Source organism: Artibeus jamaicensis, unplaced genomic scaffold, assembly GCF_021234435.1.
Source record: "Artibeus jamaicensis isolate MK-2021 breed Jamaican fruit bat unplaced genomic scaffold, CSHL_Jam_final scaffold_916, whole genome shotgun sequence".
In the NCBI taxonomy this organism is placed as follows: domain Eukaryota; kingdom Metazoa; phylum Chordata; class Mammalia; order Chiroptera; family Phyllostomidae; genus Artibeus; species Artibeus jamaicensis.
The window spans coordinates 34,516,705-34,540,392 of NW_026522059.1; the positions used below are offsets into that span (position 1 = coordinate 34,516,705).

At 37.2% G+C, this 23,688-nt stretch overlaps 1 protein-coding gene and 1 pseudogene across 2 annotated transcripts in view; both read right to left on the reverse strand.

The window, feature by feature from the left end:
* LRRC69 (leucine rich repeat containing 69) overlaps positions 1 to 23,688 on the reverse strand; it is a 46,267-nt gene that overhangs the window by 20,319 nt on the left and 2,260 nt on the right. The window contains exons 2-5 of one of the 2 annotated variants that reach the window (XM_037140385.2): positions 15,265 to 15,391; positions 11,407 to 11,479; positions 8,817 to 9,012; positions 6,442 to 6,513 (exon numbers count right to left, since the gene is read on the reverse strand). The exons of the other annotated variant lie outside the window; for it this stretch is intronic. Of the exons in view, the coding sequence (XP_036996280.2) occupies positions 6,442 to 6,513; positions 8,817 to 9,012; positions 11,407 to 11,479; positions 15,265 to 15,391 (468 nt within the window). The remainder of the gene's footprint in view (positions 1 to 6,441; positions 6,514 to 8,816; positions 9,013 to 11,406; positions 11,480 to 15,264; positions 15,392 to 23,688) is intronic. 2 annotated transcript variants of the gene reach the window in all.
* LOC119045619 (MOB kinase activator 2-like) lies at positions 12,088 to 12,666 on the reverse strand (annotated as a pseudogene).

A 23,688-nucleotide genomic window follows, 5' to 3' on the forward strand; every position in this document is an offset into this window, starting at 1 on the left:
CCCACCAAAACTACTTGACCTAATCAATGAATTAGGCATAGTAGCAGAATATAAGGTAAATATTCAGAAATCAATGACATTTTAAGAATCGAGATCATTAAAATGTCCATACTACCAAATCCATTTATAGAATCTATGCAATCCCTATTAAGATACCAATGGTATATTTTACAGATCTAGAATAAATATTACCAAAATTTATACGAAACCACAAAAGACCCTAAATAACTTCAGCAATCTTAAGAAGAACAAAGTTAAGGTATCATGCTACCTGATATCAAACATACTCCAAGTTCATAGTATTCAAAACAGCATAGTAGTTACATAAAAACAGATATATAGATCAATGGAACAGGATAGAGATCCCAGAAATAAACCCATGCTGTTATGGTCAATTAATATTCAACAAAGGAGATAAAAACATACAATAGGGTAAAATAATCTACTCAATAAATGGTGTTGAAAAAACTGGACAGATATGTCCAAAAAATGAAAGTAGACCATCTTCTATGTATTAAATACTGAAATGTAAGATTCAAAATAATAAAAATTCTAGAAAAAATATAAACAGTAATATCTCAAATATTTCTCATTAGCAGTATTTTTTCTGATATACCTCTTCAGGCAAGTGAAACAAAAGAGAAACAAATGGGACTACATCACACTAAAATGTTTTTGCACAACAAAAGAAACAATAAAAAATGAAAACACAGCCAACCGAATGGGTGAACATATTCACCAATGATACATATGATTTGGGATTAATATCCAAAATTAATAAAGAACTTACAAAACTCAAAAGCAAAAATACAAACAACCCAATTTAAAAAATGGGTGAAAGACTTGAATAGACACTTAAAAGAGGACACACAGATGGTCAATAGACATATGAAAGATACTCAATGTCACTAATCATGAGAGAAATACAAATTAGAACCACAATGAGATATCACCTCATACCTGTCAGAATGCCTATCATCAACAAATCAACAAACAAGTGTTGGCAAGGATGTGAATAAAAGCAGAACAAACTGATAGTGACCAGAGGGGAAGGGGGAGAGGAAAAATGGGGGAAATAGGGGAAGTGTCTAGTCCAGGAACATGTATAAAGGACTCATGGTAAAGGACAACAGGGTGGGAACTGAATGAAGGAGAATGAGGAGAGTAGTAAGGGAGAGGAAATGAGGAAATAGTGGGACAATTGTAATTTTAAAAGTTTTATTTAAAAAGTGAGCCTTTATACACTGTTGGTAGGAATGCAGATTGCTGAAGCCACTGTAGAAAACAGTATGGAGTTACCTCCAAAGATTAAAAATGGATCTTCTTTGTGACCCAGTGATTCCACTTCTGGCACTGTATCAGAAGAAACCTGACACACTAATTTGAAAGAATATATGCACCCTCACGTTCATTGCTGTATTATTTCCAATAACCAAGATTTCGAAGTATCCCAAGTGCCCATTAGTGTATAAGTGGCTAAAAAAGCTGGGGTACATTTACACAATGGAATACTACTACGTCATAAAAAAGAAAGAAATCTTACCCTTTGCAACAGTACAGATGGACCTGGAGAAAGTTTTGCTAAGTGAAATAAGCCAGTCAGAGAAAGACAAGTGCTATATAATTTCACTCATGTGGCAAGTGAACAAAATAAACCAGCAAACAAATTAAAAACAGACTCATAGAGAACAGACTGACTTCTGTCAGAAGGGAGGGTGGTTGTGGGCCTAGGTGAAAAAGTTAAAGGGATTAAGAAAAAAAACCCTCACAGACACAAACAGTACAGTGATTACCAGACAGTAAAGGTGGAGAGAGCGGCAGTAAATGGTGATGGAAGGGGACTTGACTGGGACTGGTGAACATGCAACACAATATACAGATAGTGTAGTATATAACTGTATACCTGAAACCTAGATAACTAACCAATGTCACCCCAATAAACTTAAAAAAAAAAGAAAAAGAGAAAGACAGTGCTTCTTTGGCAGTAAGCTTCTCAGCTTACTTCAAGAAAGCATAAGCTCCTTTGTTCTTTGTTATATGAGGACAGTCAGTACTGGACTATGTGTTACTCTCCAGGGGATGTTCAGCAGAACCTGCACTTTAAAGCAATAAATACCTGCATAAAAACTACATGGGAGTGCTGTCAAATAATTTCATAGAGTAGCCTCTTCCACTCTAAAGTTACACATAGCCACATGTTCATTTTATGTTATGTGTTTTTGATTTTCAGAGTATATCTTTCATCCAATGATATGAACCATAATTACTCTTCCTGCCATAAAGTTAAAAAATGATAATATTAATTAGTTCTCCAACAATACTCCTCAGGCATTTATAGATTCTTTTCCATTTATTATTTCCTCACCATTTATTCTTTCACAGTCTGGGTCAGATTACCCCAAGGTGATCCCAGGTATGTAAGAAATAACTTAGGGAAAGAAGTTGGAGAGGAAGCAATCATTACACCTTCTAGCACAACTTCTCTCAGCCTTGCTATCATGGTGGCGGTTGCACACCCCTGTCCTAGTGTGTACGGGGTGTGGAAACATGCTCTACTCTGATGGTGAGAGCTGGAGATGGGAATCAGGGTTAACATGATGTGTAAAGCACTAGCTATGTTTCTGGTGATTTATATTTGCTAGTTCAATTATGACAGCAGCCAGCATCATTGTGTTAACATCCATTTTTTTTAGATAAAAGAACTGAAGTTCAAGGCTCCAGGAAACCTCTGCATAGTCACACAACTAGGAAGTTGCAAAGCTGGAATTCAAATACATTGCACAAAAGTTCCTGTCTTTAATTACACAATGCTGCCTCCAGTGAAGATCGCACACTAGCTTCTCCACATTCTATTACGACCTAAAAAGGAAGTCACTGCCAAAATTTGACTCACCACATTTCCCTTGGAAAGCTAACTTGTAATTCCACCAAGAAAAACCTGTCTTCTTCTATGGCAAATTCAGGGATCTCTTGCAATGGGCTGTTATCTGCAAGAATCATAAGAAATCAAATGTAAGTGTCAGAGCCAGAATTCAAGCCCAAGTTTGTCTGACTCCAGGCCTGTCTGCTGTTCTCACCCATCATATTTCTTCCATTAATGCAAAAAAATAAAGAAGAAATATCAATGTAACCAATATTACATAGAAATGGATTGCTTTTAACTACATGTGTTCATCAGAGTTGTGTGAATGACTTGATGCAGCTGTCTTCCTTGGGAGACATTTGCATGCAAGAAGTCTCAGGCCTAAACACCTGGAAAATCTAGCCATCAAATTATTTTAATAGAATTGCACCAAGTCCCTAGCTGCAAGCATAAGAAAGTGAAATAAGCAAACTTTTATACTCTAAAACAAAGAACTCTAATATTAGAAAGCTTAGTCTCCCCACAGTGACACACACAAGCTTTCCTCAATGCTACCTAGTATCTCCCCACCTGAGTTGGTTGCTTTGCACTGATTGCATAGTTCACTCATCTAAGCCTTCTACAAACTCAGTGTCTTCTATTTGGAATTATTTCCTTGATTTATAGCTCTGATCTCTCTTTAACATATCTTCCTAGAAAGCCTTACTTGCAATTTCTTTGAAGTTCCCCTTTAATCCAAAAATGCCAGTCACAGACTCTCAGATATGGTATCATAAAATACAACCCCAATATCCTTTCTTCCTCTCAAAAGTAACATTAGGGTTTCCTTTTGTGGGCCGAGGGGAGTGGGGGTCTCCAGATACTACCAACTGTTCTCTTAATTACAAGTTATAAAGTCAGTTCCAGCAAAAGCTTCCAAAGTCAACTACTAAGCTCAACTCCTCTCAAATAAACCTGTGATTTTAGTTCTAAAACCACATTTCCAGGAGGCCTGACCTCACTATTCTAAAGTAAGCCAGAACCCATTGGAACACAGGAGCTACCCAGCAGGGGGAAGAAGGTTCAGAGATCAGGCTTTTACCTGGGTAGTTAAACTTGTCCAAGGCCTCCACAACAATTTAAAGAACATACAATCATCACAAACAATCAGAAATAATACACAATAATCAGGCACGGTATATTTCTAAAAGTACTACTAGTAACTACGTTTGACTTGGTTTTGAAGTGATCTGAGTTGACATTTTCACTCTAATATACAATGTTGAGCAAGGAGGTATCTTAATCTTTTCCCCACCCCTCAGTTTTCTCATCTGTAAATTGGGAACAGTAATAGTACCTAGCAAAGAGCAATAATGAGGACTAAAGAAGATGATACTTGAAAGTGCTTACCACAGAACCAATCACATACTTTTCAGAGAATTAGTTATCATTGTTCATTTTCATATAACAACTTTTACATATTCCCCTTGGCATACTACTGTTTCCAGCAAGTATCTATGACCCAGGTAGATGAAACTCTGACTAACAGTCTTGAGTGTATCAGACCGAAGAGTACCCCTCTTACGTGGCTTTTGCCTATCCTTGTTGGTTCTGCTTCTAATCATCAAACTCTAGTCCATGTAAATATTTGCCATAATTTCCTGAAGAAAAACCAATTGCTCCTAACAAGTAAATATATTATTTTCTGGGCCTAGTTTTCTAAAACTTCTGGGTAGCTGTCTTCTTCACACAGAATTGATTTTTTCCCTTATTATCTTCTAGAAACTTCTGCCTTTAATGTCACTAATACTTATACCTATCTAACCATTATGCCTTCTCTGTACACTACAGTATTATTTTCTGTACCTGGGCACTAGAAGAAGAAATTAAGAGAAAGGTAAATGTATAGAATAGCAGGCAGTTTTCTATAAATTACTTTGATGCTCATCTAACAGAAATACTAGGAATAATGAGAAAATTGATTGTCCTCCCTGCTGCCATCACTGCTGACTACAAATAAAATGTTCTGAAATACTCTGTAATTTTATATAGAAAGCTTTGGGAGTCTTTGGAATACTTTCTCAGTAAGGGCTTAAGTTTTTATTTTTGTTTTGGTTTGCATTTTAATATAATCTAAATTATCTTCCAAGAACATTAGGTAGTTTATAATAAAAAAAACTATAAATTAAGGCCAACAAATTAGAGCTGAAATAGACAGAATAAGATAATTCTAAACTGGTAATTTATTTTGTTCTGAACTACTTGGAATCCAAGGCAAAAAAGTATTAAAATGGTTTCTATAATTTTATTTATTTCTAAAATTAAAAAGGAAATAGAACTTAAACAAATAATCAAGAAGCACTTTCCAAACCCATGGAAAAATCTGGATCCTCAAATCTAAGAAGCTAACAGAACACCTAATGATCTCAATCCAAAAATAGCATTCATAAATGCATATTATGTTGAAACTGAAAAATTAACACAAAGAAGAATTCTTAAGGCAGCCAGAGGGAAAAAAACAGTAACCAGCAAAAGAAATACCATTAGATTATCATCAGATTTTTTAGCAGAAGCCCTATGTGATAAGAGAGAGTGGAATTAAATATTCAAATTATTAAAGACAGAAATCACCAAAAAGTTAATCAAATTTGTACAAAAACACAGAAGACCCTGAATTGCCAAAGCAATCTTGAGGAGAAAACATAAGCCAAAGGTATCATACTCCCTGGCTTTAAATTACACTACAAAGCTGCAATAATTAAATCAGAATGGTATGACAGAAAAACAGACACATAGAACAATGGAACAGAATTGAGAGCCCAAAAGTAAGCCCATATATATATTGACAACTAATTTTTGACAGAAAAAAAAAAGCCAAAAACATACAATGGAGAAAAAGAAGCCTCTTCAATAATAGAGCTTGGAGAATTGGAAAACCACATGCAAAGGATCTAAGGGTCAAAAATAGACTAAAATCTCAATTTGGAGTTGATAAATCAGAAAAAGTAATTAATGGATCAACAACTATTTATTGAATACCTTCTAGGCTGATGGGCCTCTCGTTATTACCTTGCACGTAGAAGCATTCACTAGGATATAAAAATGTGATATGAAAAACTGCCACTTCTTTCGCAAAAGATAGAATTTGTCCAGACCACCTGCTTCTCAACAAAGTCAAAGTTCACTTCCAAGTGGAAGAAAAAGTGCATTTTTCATTGTTCATGTCTTCAACTAACAGAAGTGTCACCTCCGGATTCTTTAAAAGGAATAAAAATGTATGCTCTGGAAAACAATATTTTCAAAAAGTCTGAGGTGACCAGAAGCAGTATATAACAACAAAAAACACCAACCATAACAAATACATTAAAATGTTTATGATAGCAGAGTTCACTTAGTTCAAACAAGTTCAGCAGACACAGAACACAAAGAAAGGAATGGGAAAGAAAAAGTCTTGAAATTCTAGGAAAAAAATTAGTTGAGTCATTTGTATAATTCAAGATTCCAATTATTACAGGTTATACTGGCTGTCCATATTTTCTTAATCCCAGAAGCATAAACAAAATTATTTTTCAATTATAATAGAAGTAGATTCTACTTACTCCTTGTGGAAATATCTGAATAATATTTCCAGCTATATTAAGGACTCTTAGGTTTGTAAGATCACAAAATCCCTGTGTAAGACAACAAAAGAGAGAGATTCTTAAAAATCTATAAAGTATATAGAATAATAAATGTTTCTTCTAAATTTGAACTTGATGGTGTTGACCATCTTTTCTAATTACCTGATCAATTCTTCAGTACACCCTCCCCAAGGAGATTACTATGTCCTGGATTACTAGATTCTTTGAGTTTTCCATTTCCTTTGACCGTACAAAGTCAATGTATCATGGTGGCCAAGAGTCGCGCTATTTGAAGGTTCAAATCTCACCTCTGACATTTACTGTGTAACTTTGGTTAAATATCTCAGTCTCTTTGTACTTCAATTCTCCATGTGTAACATGGAAATGCTAATGGAAGCTCCTACTTTGATGATCATTGAATGAGTTGAAAGAGTTACTAAAGTGCTTACTAAAGGGCCCAATACAGAGTGACCAGTTGGTAGACATTACTATCATTAAAATAGAAAGAATCTTTGAGAAACAGACAAAATCTTAGAAAGTTGTCTGTATTGACAATTCCACAATGTTCATTTCTTTTCTCCCTTTTGCTTAGCACTGCACTCACAGAACCCTTTCCTTAAAAAGAAAAATCTGTTAGGGTTTCTACCTATCTACAAGCACAATATGGCTGGATGGACATATACATCCACATACATGTGCAGACATACACATAACTTATAATGTACCAGCAAATGACTTATAATTTTGTCATTACTGGAACAAATGAATATTTTCTGTGATGCTTTATTACTTATAATGCAAACAAAAAATGATAAACGGAATCATATTAAATGCACCAGGACATAGGTGATCATAGGCATTCCTCACATAATAATTCAGGGTAGGGCTTATTAGCATTCAATTTTTTTAAAGTCTAAACTTTTTGGGATTTGTAAATTGTAGAAAAAGTCCTTTTAAGTTAGAAAAGAATGTATTTGAGTACCTTCTCTGACCTTTGCAAATTGTGTTCAAGTCACATAATCTCTGTTCCTTATTCTAAAATGGGTATAATAAAAAGAGCTACCTCATAAAGTTGTAATAAACACTAAAAAACAAGATAATGATCATATTTCTGCTGTTAAAACTTTTCCCTCAAATAAAGGAGTTATACTTTTAATAGATTTATTACATAATTTGAAGATATTTTTTACTTGTTTATAGAAATTAGGATTTTTAAAGAATTTAAGAATAAAAATTTTGAAATTTACTTATTTATAGCCTACATCTTAGTATATTTTCATATATTGCATTATAGTATGCACAAAATTTTTAAAGGGAATATTCTGTTGTAAGAAGAATGAAATATTAGGAATTGATCTGCTTTTATATCTCTCAGTTTATTCTATAACACGCATTCCTCCTACCAAATTAATTCTAACTTGCATAAGGAATGAAGGTAAACCCAATGGCAGGTTCCTAACAGGAAACACTACTCTCCAACTGGGAAATTTGAGGAGAGTTTAGTAAAATCACTACTTATAAAAGCTTGACAGTGTTTAGGAAAACCTAAGCCACAAAACATAGTTCCCTAATCCCATAAAGTTCCCAAAAGTTCCCAACAGCAGAAAGGTTTTTTATTTTTAAACACCTTAGGCTGAAAGAGCCAGTGGTAATGGTCCATATGAGGATTACCCTACATTAGCTATGGTTTTCCAAAAAAGTGTACAGGAAACTCATAGCACCCCATCAGGTGGGGTACCGGGGGAATGCCATCTGATGCTCACTCTTCGCCCATCCTTTTATATCCTGCTAGTGCCTCTCATTGGCCATGTCCAAGAACAAGCCAGAGGACACAAGAGCTCAGTGATGCCAATATAGGTGAGTCCTCCAGATGCAAAGTAGGTTGAAAAATGATAAAGAGTGGATATGAAGAAAAATGAGAGACATCTAGCACAAATTCCAAAACCAATATGCACTTATACTTACCCAGTATATAGGGCTGCCAGATAACATATAGGAGGTTCACTTAAATTTAAATTTCACATAAAGAATATTTTTAATATAAGTTATGTCTCATATTAGTATTTGGAACATACTTATACTGGAAAATTACTCATTACTTAACTGAAATTCAAGTTGAAGTGAGTTAGCCTGTACTTGTGTTTATTAAACCTGGCAGCCCTAGCTAAGAGAAATAAACCAAATTACAACCCTCCTTTGTCACAGGAACTTGGGGACCGACTACATCTAATCACAGGGAAAGCAGATGATGGTCTGCACTCAGATGCCCAAATCTATTCTATAACCCTTCCCAATTGTGTTGTGATGAGAGTTGTTCCCCAACAAAATAAAATTTTGTTGCCTGTTTCGCTTACCTCTGGCAAAACTTCAATGCTGTTCCTGACCAAAAAAAGCTTCTGGAGCATCTTCATGAACTTAATTTCTTCAGGTATGCAAATGAGCTGATTGTAGTTAAGTTGAAGTTCAGAAAGTTTCATAAGAAAACAAAGTTCTCTAGGAATACTGGATAGCTGGTTATAATTTATACTCAAATATGTAAGATTTTTTAATCTAAAAAAATAAAGCATAGGAATGAAACTCACAAAAATAAGAAAAGCTACTGTACAGACCTGGTTTGTGCAGCTCATCCGAGCCCGTACAAAGCAGTGTTTGTACACATTTCAGTCCAGTGTTCACAACTATGGTGAATCACTGGAACATAAAAAAATCTTTGTGATCATCAAACTTTTGAAGATATTTTATATTCATATGGCTTACATTAAAAGAATTTTATATAATCAAAACCTAAATTTTAAAGAAAGAAAATCCTATTTTTATTACTTGTGAGTATACATTCACTATATTGAAGAGGAAGCCAGGGAGCAAAGTAGGATATGTGTGTGTATGTACACACATCTATATGTAAGTGTGCATGTGTGTATACATGCATGTGTATATATACATATACATATATGCACACACATATTTCCACAAAGTAGGGTGTGTATATATATTGAACAAAGTAGGATATATGCATATACTTACACATATATATTCACACATGCACAAATTTACATATAGATATAAACATATGTGGGTATAGATATAAGTATAGTTACAGATTATATATCTTGTACCAAACATTTGTGAGAATCACTTGGTCCCTGTGGAAGATACAAAGATGGATCAAACACAAATTCTGCTTTATTTATGTGCCATGGTCCGAAGCAGATTACATAAAGTTATAAAATAAGGATAGAAAATACCATTGGACCACAAGAAAACATTAAAAAAATCTGAATCTATAATTACAGACATGATATATGATGTATGCCACAAACATTTTTGAAAAATTGACGTTTGAATTTGGGGATACAAAAAGAATAAAAATAGCCAATAATAATAATAGCTAACATCCTTTCATCATTTACTATGTCCCAGACTCAACCCTGAATGTCGTTGACGGGTTATCATATTTAACCACCAAAACAGCCCTGTGAAATAGGCATCATTATAGTCCTCATTTTGCAGATGAAAATACCAAGGTATAGGAACGTGACGAAACTTTCCTCCTAAGATCAGAAGATGGAATCACTGATGGGAAGCTAACCATGCAGCTTACATCTAAGGCACGGCTAGAATACAGACAATCCAGAATTACCGGTAAAATGGTGCAGAGCTATACATTTTCTAATCCTTTTTCCAGTGAAGGTTTTTATTCACTTTTCTAACATAGCACCATAGATTTATACAGTCCATTTAATATTTTATTTCGTACCCCAAACAGAGCATAATAAATTGTGAAATTATAACATAACTGCAAAGATTTGGAAGTTCACCTACTCAAAAATTCTCCCTTTGGAGTTGAGAAAGCTATGGTATAGGATAAATTACTCACTCTGAGTCATAAGGCTGGTGGCCAGTTATACAAATACATGAACCTGAACCTAGTTCATTAGGTCTTCCAAGGTATCCCTTTTTTATTATGCCAGTACATCAATCAATTGAATAGGTGAAAAAGCAAGCAGACTACTATTGGTGTTTTCATTGCTATGAATATTCCTCATCTCAAAAAATTAAATTACTTCAAAATTTTTTCCTAGCAGCTCTGACTTCAAACACTACTTTCTTTGTAAAAATCTATCTGGGAAACAATACTTTTTCTAGCAATATGGATAACTGAATTAGAATAGACTTTATTTTTTTACATACATTAGTGGTGGCAGGAAAATAGAATAGACTTTAGATGCTACAGAAAACCTTTTGTTTAAGGATGTTCATAGCTTTGTGTCCTATTTTAAATATCTGGATGCTCTTAATTCTATAATATGTCTGTGTCTGCTCAACAGCAATAAAGAGTCTCCAAAGTAAACTGGAGGAAGGTTTTCTCTCCATCTGCAGGAAGCAAAGCCCAAGCCGGTGGCCTGCCTGCGGAAGCACGAGGCCATCAGCTGGCTCCAGAAAGGTGCTGCAAAGGCAGCCCATCTGCACAGATGTGCAGGAAGGAGAAATGGTATTTTTTTTTTGCTCTTCCTGTTAATGATAATAAAATGTGGGATTTTAAAAAATGCAGATGACATCTTGACCTTAAATCTTTTGCTTTTATAATACCTTTCCTACCAAGCTGAAAATGACTTACAATACTCACATGAAATAAAATTTAATATCACTGATTCTGTAGTGGAGCAAGCTCCAAGAACCACAGACTTGGGAGATCCATATCACAATGAACTTTGGAACTTTATGTTTCCAACCTCCGACTTTTACACTTGGACTACCACACCACACTGCTTAAGGAAACATCTGCTTAAAATTAGCAGCTTGCCTCTGTCCTTTAGGTGCCTCTTTGCTATATGTTCAAATCCCACTAGGGCTTGAGGCTGGGCATAGGTTTTCAGATGGCTCCGGTGAGCTGGAGGATTTGGGGGAGGGGCGTTCACTAAGTCTCACTATGAACAAAATTACCTGCTGATATCTTCAGGAATCCATGTGAGCTGATTATTATTCAGATTAAGCAGGGTCAAATTTTGTAAGCCATCTGTCAGAAAATAATTTTAGTCACTTTAGCTGTACATTTGAAAATCATTTTTAGCCACTTTTCTGTTAACTTTGTTTTCTTTCTGATTTTTGGCCTTAGCCAAGGCTCTCTGGGTCACTGGTAACCAATAACCTTTAAAAGTAGCTTACACAAAAGCGCTAAATTTATCATAAATTTACAACGCTGCATCATGGTGCCTGGGGACAAAAGGTGCAGCTAAGCTACCACAAACTGGAACCACAAAGGTACTGCAAAGGGCACCAGAACACAGACTTTAAAAAACAACAACTCTGAACGGCAGTAACATAAACATGTACTGAGCAAATGAATGAAGTCCAAAGGCTCTTTATGGTGACATCCATCCCAACTAAACCTGCAGCGGGAAATCGAACACCCCATGCCCACCAGCATCTGTGAAGCCCACACTCAGCTCTGACAGGCCCAGCATGTGCGCTCCCAGGCAAACCAACGCAGGCACACACGGCACCATCTCCCTGCACATGTGCACACCCGTCCCTTCTCGGGGCTCACCTCTCCTGCCCGTGCTTCTGTGCCCTGTTCCCTGCTGCACACGGCACCTCTATGAGACTGTCCACAATGGCAGTCTTTTAAAAGCTCAGCAGGATGGACTCCCTGGTGATGAGGATGAACTGCACACTGAGTGTGTTCTCAAGTGTCTGCAGCTCCAGGGCCAGGTTCTCCCTGGAGTAGGATGAGTAGTTTTGCACTGGGACACGTAATAGGTACTTGCAGATCTTCACAAGAGACTCAAAGGAACTTGGGAATTCTTGATTGTATTTCATAGAGAACATGTCCTCATCATTCACCAGCTTCTGCATGGAGCTCAAGACTAAGCCAGTGTACTGGGGACTGTGCACTTGATCTTCTTCCCCTGCTCTTTGTACCACTAGTACTAGGTGTTGCATGCAGCCATCATCTAGCACACCTCTCCTTTGCAGAGTTCTGAGATGGTGCTGTACCGCAGGATGACAGGGTGGAGAAATGCTGTGGCTCATTGCAATCTCAGTCTCCCAGGGCAGCACCACTAGCTGCTTGAACTTGAAGTTGGTGATTTCAGACTTGGTGTATTCCTGCTCCAGATATACCCTCTTCTTTGTATCAGGCTTCTTCCCATTGGGCTTCTCCCTATTGGGCTTCTCTTTAGACTCTGCCGTGAGCCAGGACATGGGCTGCACAGGCCCACTGCCCCCACTGCTGCACACACCGGGCCCTCTGACCACAGCAGTGGTGCTGGCAAGAAGCCATATTAATACAAATATACTTTATTATATAAACAAACAATAAGTATAGATGTTATGTAATTATAGGCTGATATATGTATTGGTTTTGTATATGATCACTCCTGGTAGACACAAAAATGCTCATGCTTAGGGTCTCTAGGGCTTCAGATACTTCCGAACCACTATTCCAGGTTGTGATGTCCAAGGAGCCCAGGCCATGGTCTGGGCCATTCTCCAGGCTAATTGTCTTCCCCACCCTGAGCTCCTCAAAGCCTGTAGATTATATGTTCTCTGAGAATCTCTGCAGCACAGAGAATGCAAGACATAGTTTCCTTTCTCATTACAGCTTCTCTCAGCTTCATATTCATGTTCTCTCTCCCTCTCCAATTCCTTCTCTTTTGAATAGATTTTCTCTAATTATCCACATGTTCATAGCCCTCCTACAACTCCTGCTTTTAAACATTTGCAGAGAGGATAAACAGTTCTCAAACTGAAATGGCTGCAGGAATCAAGAAGACGACTGGAAATACAGCAGTGGGCCTCGTGGGAGTGCACCTGGCCCGAGTGTGCGGAGCTGGAGAGCACACGCCTTGGCCAACAGGGAGCAGCCACTCGGCCAGCTCCTAGCAAGTGCTGTCGTATGCTAGTGTGAATCCTGTGGTGCCTAACCTTTCTTTAAAAAAAAACAGACAAAAACAGCCAGGAATCCAGATTTTTATATGAATTCTCTTAATCTGCAAATCTTGGCACTAAAGTCAAACTTTAAAAAAAGCAAACAGTGCTGGTTGGGTGGCTCAATTGGTTGTTGGCACATTGTCCCATATACTTAAATGTTGAGGGTTCGATCCCCAGTCAGGGCACATACATAGCTTGCAGATTTGATACCCATCTGGGTTGTGTATGGAAAGCAATTGATCAGTGTTTCTCACTCCAATTGATCTCTCTCTCAAAATTAATAAACTTATCTTCAGGCAAGGACTTAAAAGAAAGTAGACAAAACAGAACTAACCTATTTGTGAACTGAATTCAGCCCATGGGCCACCAGTGTATAACCACTGTCTTAGTTCACGTGATTAGCTCAAACTAATTAAACTGTTTTAGATTGTATCAGAACTCCCAACAAAGAGCGTATGACTGACCCAGCTCAGGACACATATCTACCCCTGGTTCAGTCTGCTCTGGTCTGGGGCCAGGGGACCCATTCACAGGACTATGTAATACATGCTGGGCAGTGCTCAACTCCCTGACGTCAAACTGTTTCTGCAGCTGGGCAATCGTGACCTGACACAGAACATAGTTTATGTCGATCCCATGAGATTTTCCAATTTTAACAGCTCCAAATTAAGATGTTCAGAAACTGAAGACATTCAGGACACTGCACGCAGATGACACATAGTTTATAAACCTTACATTTAAGGACAACAAGAGAAAAAACTTTTTAGAACTCCAAATTAGAACTAATTAGGTTGCTTAATACCATTTATAGATATCAGATTTTACTGAAATGTGTTCTCTCAGTATAGTTCATAAAATAAAATTGTCTACTTGTTTCCAGGCCCTGAATTTTTTCTTCGGTGAACTCTTCCCAAGTAAATTAGAGTTGAATGCTCAATCTATGGCTTTGTGTCTGTAATGTGCATAAGCATTGATACGTGTTTGTCACATTTTTTGAGTAAAAATATTTCTCTAAGATATATGATATATGATTGAAAAGTACTTTAAATAGATGGTACTAGAGTCTCTTAGTGCTATTTGCCAAATATACCCCTAATTTAGTGCCCCATGCAATAATACCCTTAATAAAAGCTGCTTGATTATGACAATGATTATATATAGTACCCAGGTCTCGAAAGTTCACAGAACCTTGTAAACTGTATAATATATCTTTAGTTTTACTACTGGGGACAAAGACACAGAGTGATAAAGTACCTTATATGAGTTAATGGAGCTATAAAATTCACCTGAATTTCTTGGTCGTATGTTCTGTCCTTAAACCCACTCCACCTATATTAATTAAACAGGTAGAGTTTCATATTGAATGGCAAGAAAAACATAGGTCTAAAGGAAACACACAAAAAGAATACCACTAATTGGATGTCCTATCTTTTCTTTAAAATTCTCCACCAATTAATTTAAACCTAAATCTTGAGCAAAGATTGTGACTTAGTATCTGAGATAGAATAAAAAGCGTAAAAAAAAAGGAGAGCTGTGGAAAGATTTTCTTGATTTGATTTTCAACTAGTTTTCATTCTGGCATGAAGGAAGATCCCATAGATTTAAGAGTCTAAGTATACCCTGATTCTGAAAAGGGGAAAATCCACTTATACTAATGCTTACTTAGTTTCTTAGATCTGCATGTAAAAAAATGTATAATACAATAGTCGAAAAAAGTCCCTAAAATTTCTTTGAGTAATATGTAAATATCTCCAAAAAAAAAAAAAGAAAATCATGTGCAATTCCTTTCTCACTTTAGTTCCAGATTGTTAAACATAATGAGGGGATTAAGTTTGATACTATAATACTGCTTTTCTTTGACTAACGTACCACATGCTCCAGGTGCAAATCTCTTAATTCTATTTCCAAACAAATGGAGCTTCTTCAGGGAGGTAAGGTACTTCATCTCTTCTGGAACTTCTTCTAAAAGGTTGTTTCCCAGATTTAGTGTTGTCAGCTGCAAACATATAGAGATTAATGGACTCATACATTATCTACCTTCAAAGGATAAAAACAGAAGGTAATTGGGCCCCTTTGCTGCAATCCATGTGACCTCACACTTCAACATGATCATACAAATTTTTCACATGTGCCTAAAATGATTTTTATAAAGTTCATTTGAGCTCATCATGTTCAAACACCTTATGTTAATTAAAGGACAATTTAATTTTCAATTAAAGTACTTCACTAAAATTGTATTACAAACCATTCCAAGAATATTCAAAACCACAATTAATGATTCACTTATAACTCACTTGAGCAATTCAAGAGTGTCCTAGCATTGTGACCCATAGACTCAAAACCATTAAAAAATCAACAAAGGTGTTGATCTCCTAAAATCAGATATATAGTCAAAAATATGAGGTCCCCCTGTCATCCTATTCTCAAAGGAGCTTTTTCATTTAGACAACTAAGATTTCTCTATTACCAGTATAGAGTCAGAGGGAGGGGGAGGGCTTTAACATCACTGTGTGATCACAAAATTCACGAGAAACTACTGACAAGGTATGGTAGGTAGGGCAGGAAGATCTGCCCCTATGCACCTGTCCTACCAAGGATGCATTGGTTACATGTAGGAAGTGTTGCATATAAGAGGGTTAGAAAGATGCTCTTGGACCCTCTGATAAGTCCATGATACAGGATTGCTCTCTAAAACATGGTATTTTTTCTTGGATTTGAAATCAAAATGTACCTTCTGAGATACAAGGTCTTTTTTTTACTCCAAAACATAATTTGCCATTCAGATTTCCTGACCAACTTCATACTCCAGAATTTTAACATTAAAAGGTAAAAGGAAACATGGAAGCTTTGACAAATAAATAAGTTTATATAACACAAGAAAAATTATTAAGAAAAAAATTTAGGCAATTACATTTATATGTAAATACCAAGTGGTATTTGGAGTGGATGGATGTTAATGATTTAAATTAATATAAAGTAGACATAGATGTATCTACAATGAAATTCCTTGCCCTTAGAATTCATGGGAAAGGTTTTACTTCCATACATGCTTTCCTCTGAGATTTACCATTGTCCCGGAAACAAAGGACCATGTACCTTGGAGTATGGTCCTTATTCTTTTGTAAAGGTGAAGTTAAAATATATCTTGTTTTACTGTACTTCACAGGTGGTGTGCTTTTTACAAGTTGAAGACAAGACCTTCCAATAGCAAAGAGATTACAATTTTCTTTATCGCAATTTTTATTATGTAGTCTGAAATCAAAATTGCAATATCTTCAAGTCATGTTTATATTCATGCAGCTATTCTTATGACAACACTTAATCCAGAGTTTGTGACTGTACTCATTTCCTGTTGCCTATGGTAACAAATTACCACGCACTTCATGGCTTGAAACAACACAAACTTATTATCTCCAGTTCCGGAGATCAGATATCAGAAATGGGTCTCACTGACCTTAAACCAAGGTGCCAGCAGGGCCACGTCTCCTGAGGGGACAACAGAATTCTTTGCCTTGTCCAGCCCCAGAGGCTTCCCGCTGCTGTGGTTCTAGCTCGCCCTTTCATCTTCGCAGCCAGCAACAACTGGGACTCTTCCTCAAATCGCAGCGCCCTGATGTTTTCGTCCACACTTAAGATCCTCATAATAACAACTGGCTCACCCAGATACTCCAGAACAATCTCTCCATCTCAAGGTCAGCTAAGTATTCACTTCAATTCCATCTGTGTGCTTGATTCCCCCATGCCATGGAACCGAACATACTCACAGATTAAGGGGCTTAGGATTGGGCATTTTGGAGGGCCATTATTTGCCTACCACAGTGAAATCTTTTTCAAAAAGGAGGTAGATTTCATTCTTTTTCCTAAATTTAGTAAAAAAAAAATCTGTAGCACTTTGCCAGTGCTAGGAGGTCAACAAAATTGTTGTGCTACTGGTGAGGAACACAAAAATGTCGGGAAACATTTTATCTGCTCTGAGGTTTTACCCAACTTCCAAAATAACAGTTAACTTGCCACCTTTTGTAGATGATGGTAGAAAGCATGAGACCCCTGGGAAAGAGGCAAAGGCCAATTTATTATCCACAGCCACAGCACTGCCCAGATTATTGCTATTTTTGTACCAGCAGTGCAGGGATGTGCAGTGGGTAGTATTACAGAAAAGAAAACATGAGTTAAGGAAACCGAGTCTGCTATAGTGAGCATTAACTATCCGTGGCCGCTCTTTGCCCTACAGGGAGACACCATCTCTAATTCCCAAAGTTCTCTGCTACGTAAATATCCTGGAAGAGTGAGTCCAGAACAAAGGCAGTCAGTACTTCTTACAAGATGTGGGGAGGCAGGAGAGATACGTGAATTGTCTCCAACAAAAAGATGGCAATATGTAATTTTAAGTAGTTGCCAGTTTTTTTGTTTTTGTCAATTTTGTTAATGGCAATATGTATTTTTTAAAAGTAAATAGACAACAGGAAATATCACTTGTAATTTCACACACCATCCATGCTTTCCAGGTATTCTTGAGGGTACAGATTGTATAATGCTCATTTCGTATGCTATGCCCTCATTGCTCATGTATGAGTTTTATTTTTGTCATTGCGTTTTACAGAATCTAAGGACATGACTCAGATATAAGATAATACAGTAATTTGATATCACAGTATGTCAAAGAAAATCACAAGATATAAACAAGGTTGACTATCAATAGCCGTTTTATTTAATTTTTAAGGCTTATAAATATATCCACAAATAAATGATGAAAAAATACAGTCTAAACTGCCCATATAACCATCTCTAAGGAAGCAGGTGACTCAATATTCATTTAAAAATATGCATTGTATGACTACTATGAGCCACTAGTTAGTTCTAAGTGTTGAATATAAAGAGGCGAATAAGACATGTAAGATATATTTACCTGAAAAGCACTCACACAGTAACAGTGAGAGAGCAAAAACAAAATGAATGAATAAATGGTTAAACAAATTAATAAGAAAAAATAAAACTAGACCAGTAAATTACACCATACAGAAAAATAATCTCAAAATGGATTAAAGACTTAAATGTAAGCCATAAAACCATTAAAATTTTAAAAGAAAATACAGGCAGTAAAGTCTTAGACATTTCTCATAGCAATATTTTTGCTAATATATCTCCTTAGCTAGGAAAACAAAGGAAAATAAACAAATTGAGACCATGTCAAATCAAAAAGCCTTTGCACAGCAAAAGAAACCATCAACAAAATGAAAAGGCAACCTACTGAATGGGAGAACATATTTTCCAATTATACATTTGATAAGAGGTTGATTTCCAAAACATATAAAGAACTTAAAAAATTTAACACCAAGAAGACAACCCAATTAAAAAATGGGCAAAGGATCCAAATAGACACTTCTCCAAAGAGGACACACAGATGGGCAACAGACGTATGAAAAGGTGCTTAATGTCACTGATCATCAGAGAGATGCAAATTAAAACCACAATGAGAGATCACCTCACACCTGTCAGAATAGCTATCATCAATAAATCAACCAACAAGTGCTGGCAAGGATGTGGAGAAAAGGGAACCTATGTGCACTGTTGGTGGGAATACAGTCTGGTGCAGCAACTTTGGAAATTAGTCACTGTGCCAATCTCTCTCAAAAAATTAAAAATGGAACTGTCTTATGACCCAGCAATCCTACTTCTGGGAATATATTTTTAAAAACCCAAAACACTAATTTGAAAGTATATATGCAGCTCTATGTCTATTGCAGCTTTATTTACAGTAGCCAAGATCTGGAAACAGCACAATGTCCATCAGTAGATGAGTGGATAAAAAGCTGTGGTGCATTTACACAAATACTACATAGTTGTGAAAAAGCAGGATATCTTACCTTTTTTGACAGCATGGATGGACCTGGAGATTATTATGCTAAGTGAAATAAGCTAGTCAGAGAAATACAATTACCATAGGATCTCACTTATATATGGAATCTAAAATAAACTGACAAACAAAATGGAAACAGAGGCACAGACACATGGAACAGACTGACAGCTGTCAGGGGGAGAAGCATTGGGAGGCTGGATGAGAGAAGGTGAAGGGATTAAAAATACTCACGGGCACACACATATATGCATATATAGGCCTGTCACAAATAACGCCCTTTTATTATAAAATCTTTCATTACAAAGTCGTAAGCATGTAATTCTGTAACATAACAATATCACACTCAAGCACAGCACATGACACCTTAGATGAAATGGTCAGAGTGCCGTCCATCTCATGCGAGCCGTTCATGTACCGCACCCACCTCACTCAAGCAGGCCTTAGAAAAGGCTACCACGTGGAGCTCTGAGCCCGACAACCAAGAATATGACGTGAAAGATGAAGCAGTTGCAACTGATAATCTCTTTTTAAAATGTAAAGGATTTCAAGGTTAAAACTAAGATGAAGTACCTGAAACTGGGATTATTCTTCATAGGATAACTAAAAAAAAAATTCATTGATGACCTTGAGATTTACAAAAGTATCTTAAAGACCAGGTGGTTATGCTCTGTCACCATGACCAATATGTCAGAGCTTCAGCCTGGACTACATAAATTATACAGAAAGGTCCACAGACGCCATGGCAAGGAGTGAAAAACTTCCCTTTGAAAAATACCTCAAGACCCAATCTAAAAGTTTCAATAACTCAATAATATTTTTATATAAGGGGATCCCCCCAAACTGGGATTTATTTATAAAACTTGTGTGTTTATCCTTACATGTCTAAACTTCAGTCACCTTTCAAAGCACTCTCCATCTGATGCAATACACCTATGGAGATGTTTTTTCCCACTGCTCACAACAGTTTTGAACTGGTCAATCCTGATGCCTTTCACTGCCCCTGCCATTGTTGTTGTTATTGTTATTGTTTCACCTCTTCCACATCAGCAAAATGTTCCCATTTAAGGACATTTTTCAGCCGGGGAAACAAAAAAGGTCACCTGGGGTAAGATCAGGCAAATAGGAGGGTGGGACATAGGGCTTATGCCATCTTTGGTCAAAAACTACTGACCGCTGAATGCTGGTGGGCAGGTGCACTTTTAAATCACTCATCATGAAACAGGTAAATGGGTTCAAAGAGTCTTTAAAAACCTCACTGAGGCTGAATGCAGCTTCTCACAAAAACGCCAGCAGGTACACTGATACAGATGGGTTCCTAGGACATCCACCTAGCAGGGGAAGCCTGTACTACCAGGGGCCCACCTTCAGAAGATAATTCCAATTGTGGGGGGGTCCCTTCTTCATATGTCTACCATGTGTCCGGTACTATTCTGAATACTACAATAAAAAAGACACACCAATTCCCTTTCTTGTAGTATTTATACATTGGGAAATGAGACGGACAACAAATAAGTACACAAATAATTTCTGTTAGTGCCAAGTGCTACATATACAGGAAAGAAAATAGGATCAAGGAATGGAAAGTAACTCGGGGCTAGACTGCGTCATTAGGGAAGACCTCTCTGACAAGGCGGTGTTTGAAGTGAGACTTCGGGATGCCTTGGGAGGCTACTCTAAATGGTGTGCTGCTCTCAGGGGTTTCAGAAACTGCGAGCATCCAGGAACAGCACCCACACGGCTTCATCAGTAACTCTCTGTGGTTATGGGCAGTCCCTGAGGAAAGACTTTAGAGACAACCATTTGGTAAATTTAAAACTAACATTACTTCAACAATTATATATAGAATAAAGTTCTGCTGGTATTTTTAAGCTTGTAAATTTTGTTCCTTGCAATGGGCATATTGCCATAGATTGAAAGACACCATTGCTACAAAGTGATTTCTCATGGCCCCATGACCCAGAGAATTATCGTGTCTTATAATCCAGATGGACTTTTATAAGTCACCTAGGACATCATATAAAACACAAATGGGCATCATATATCTTCCTCAGGACACAGTAATGGGAAGCTTTTTTATCTTGTTTGGAATTTTTATTTTTTTAAGTTTAGGTTCTCTGAAACTTCTACCCAATTCTTCCCAAAGCAGCCATAAAAACAGTCTTATCCCCCCTCCTCTCTTCCATGTAACAACCTCTTAAAATTTTGAAGATTGCTGTTATATCCCCCCCCCCCAAATTTGCTCCATTCTTCCTTAACCGATTGTCTCAGGACATAATATTCAGATCCCTCACCGTCCTAGTCATTCTCAGTTTTACAAGTACCTGTCGCTGAAAACATGGCACCTTGTGTGAGACAGGAAATGTGATCTCATAGCACAGACGCTGGTGGGGCCACAGAATTTTCCTCCGGCAGATCACTACACTTACATTAATGCAGCTGATCCCGGCATGTACTCTAGTTAGCAGGGCCCACTGTTGGTGCATAATTAATTTTATCTGCGACAAAGCTACTAAATCAATAGTCAAGACCATAAGCCACATCTGGACTTAGGTAATTAAATTATTTTCTCAACTTAAATGCAGTTATCCCTATAAAAAAATGTACCTTTTTGGTTTGGGCTCAAAAGACAGCTCAAGTGTATGTGATATTGTCACTTTAAATCCAAAGTCTAAACCTGGACAAAGTCAATGGAGAAACCTGTTCTGTTTTTCCCATCCGCACTTTGGTTCATGCACTCACCATGCTTGTAATGCTGTGGTAGCCACCTTTGAAATCACCTCGCTTCTTTCTCTCCATCTAAACACAATCAGTCGACAAATCCTGTTCTCAAAACTCCTTTTAGATGCAATATTTTAGTTTTATCCCATTCGCAATCACTCTAATACTAGGAATCGTTATCGTCTACTTCTGGCATTACATAGCTGAAAAAATGTGAAGAATGGAATGTGCTATCATTTAAATTCCCCTTTTTCAATCCTGCTAGATTGTATATGAGCAGCTGCCCAAATGATCAGTTGATGAGGAATTTCTTCACCCAATATTGCTAAATGTTTCCATCCTTCCTGAAGCCTTTTCTGCATCTCTGTCCCAACTCTTCCTAAATGTATTTAATTACATTGATCCACACATGCCTCTAAGTTATATCCAACCTTTGCCCTGCCTTGAAGGAGATATGTGTGATTCTTCTTACATCTTGGGTACGAGATAAGCATCTCAGTGTCCACTGATGCCTTTGGATTATGACATCTAGCTTTCATGTGTAGCAGTCTTTGTATAAGTAGGAGAGAAGAAGTTTGAGGGGGAAAAAGTGCTGGCTGATTTATTAATGATGATATAGTCATACCTTGGTATTCGTTAGCTCCAGAACTTGTCAAACCCTGTACTTGTCTCATTTTGACAAGAAAAAATGTCCCAGCACTCCGCACTTGCTGGGAACTCATCACACTTGCTAGAACTTGTGTGAGTTATGATGCCACCCCGCAAGAGAAAATGCTTCATCATTCTGTACTTGTCAGTTTTGGCACTTTTCATGAATTCCAGAACAAATTAAGAATGAGTACTGAGGTACCGGGGTACTAAAATTTACATAGCATTTTTTTAAAGAAATTATTTATTTATTTCTAGAGATAGGGAAAAGGAGGGAGAAAGAGAGGGAAAGAAACATCAGTGTGCAGTGCCTCTTGAGTGCTCTCAACTGGGGGACCTGGCCCAGAACCCAGGCATGAGCTCTGACTGGGAATCAAACCAGTGAGTGACCCTTTGATTTGCAGGCTGGCACTCTATCCACGGAGCCACACCAGCCAGGGCTAAATAGTATTTAAGGTGTGTCAAATACTGTGCCAACCACACTTATACATTGCCTCATGTGGACCTCACAATACCCTTATTCTACAGAAAAGAGCTCTAGGGTCCAGGCTACCATTAACAATGAAATAACACAGCTTCACTCTGTAGCCTATAGTCCTAACTTCTATACCACACTATCTACAGTAACGTGCTGCTTATTTTTTTAAAAATTTACTATTGTTCAGAATGAACATACATAAGTACATATATACACATAATACATTCATAACACATACAATAAGATTTTCTTGTATGCAACACATACAATTCTCATTTTAAATATAGTTGTTATATCAGTTTACATGCTCATTAGTCAGCATTGTGCAGAAGGCATAGTGTATGCTTCTTAGACCATCTGCCTGGTAGCGTACTAGGTAAGGGGTCACAGACAACTCACTCTAATTAACACCCAAGCATATGTTAACTGATGTTTTAGAGAGAGAGGAAGGGGGAGAGAGAGAGAGAGAGATTGAGAAAGAGGAACATGCCTGCGGTGGAGAAACACCATCGACTGCCTCCCAAACGTGCCCTGACCAGGATGGAAACTGCACCCTGAGTGTGTGTGTGCACACACCTGGGATGATGCTCCA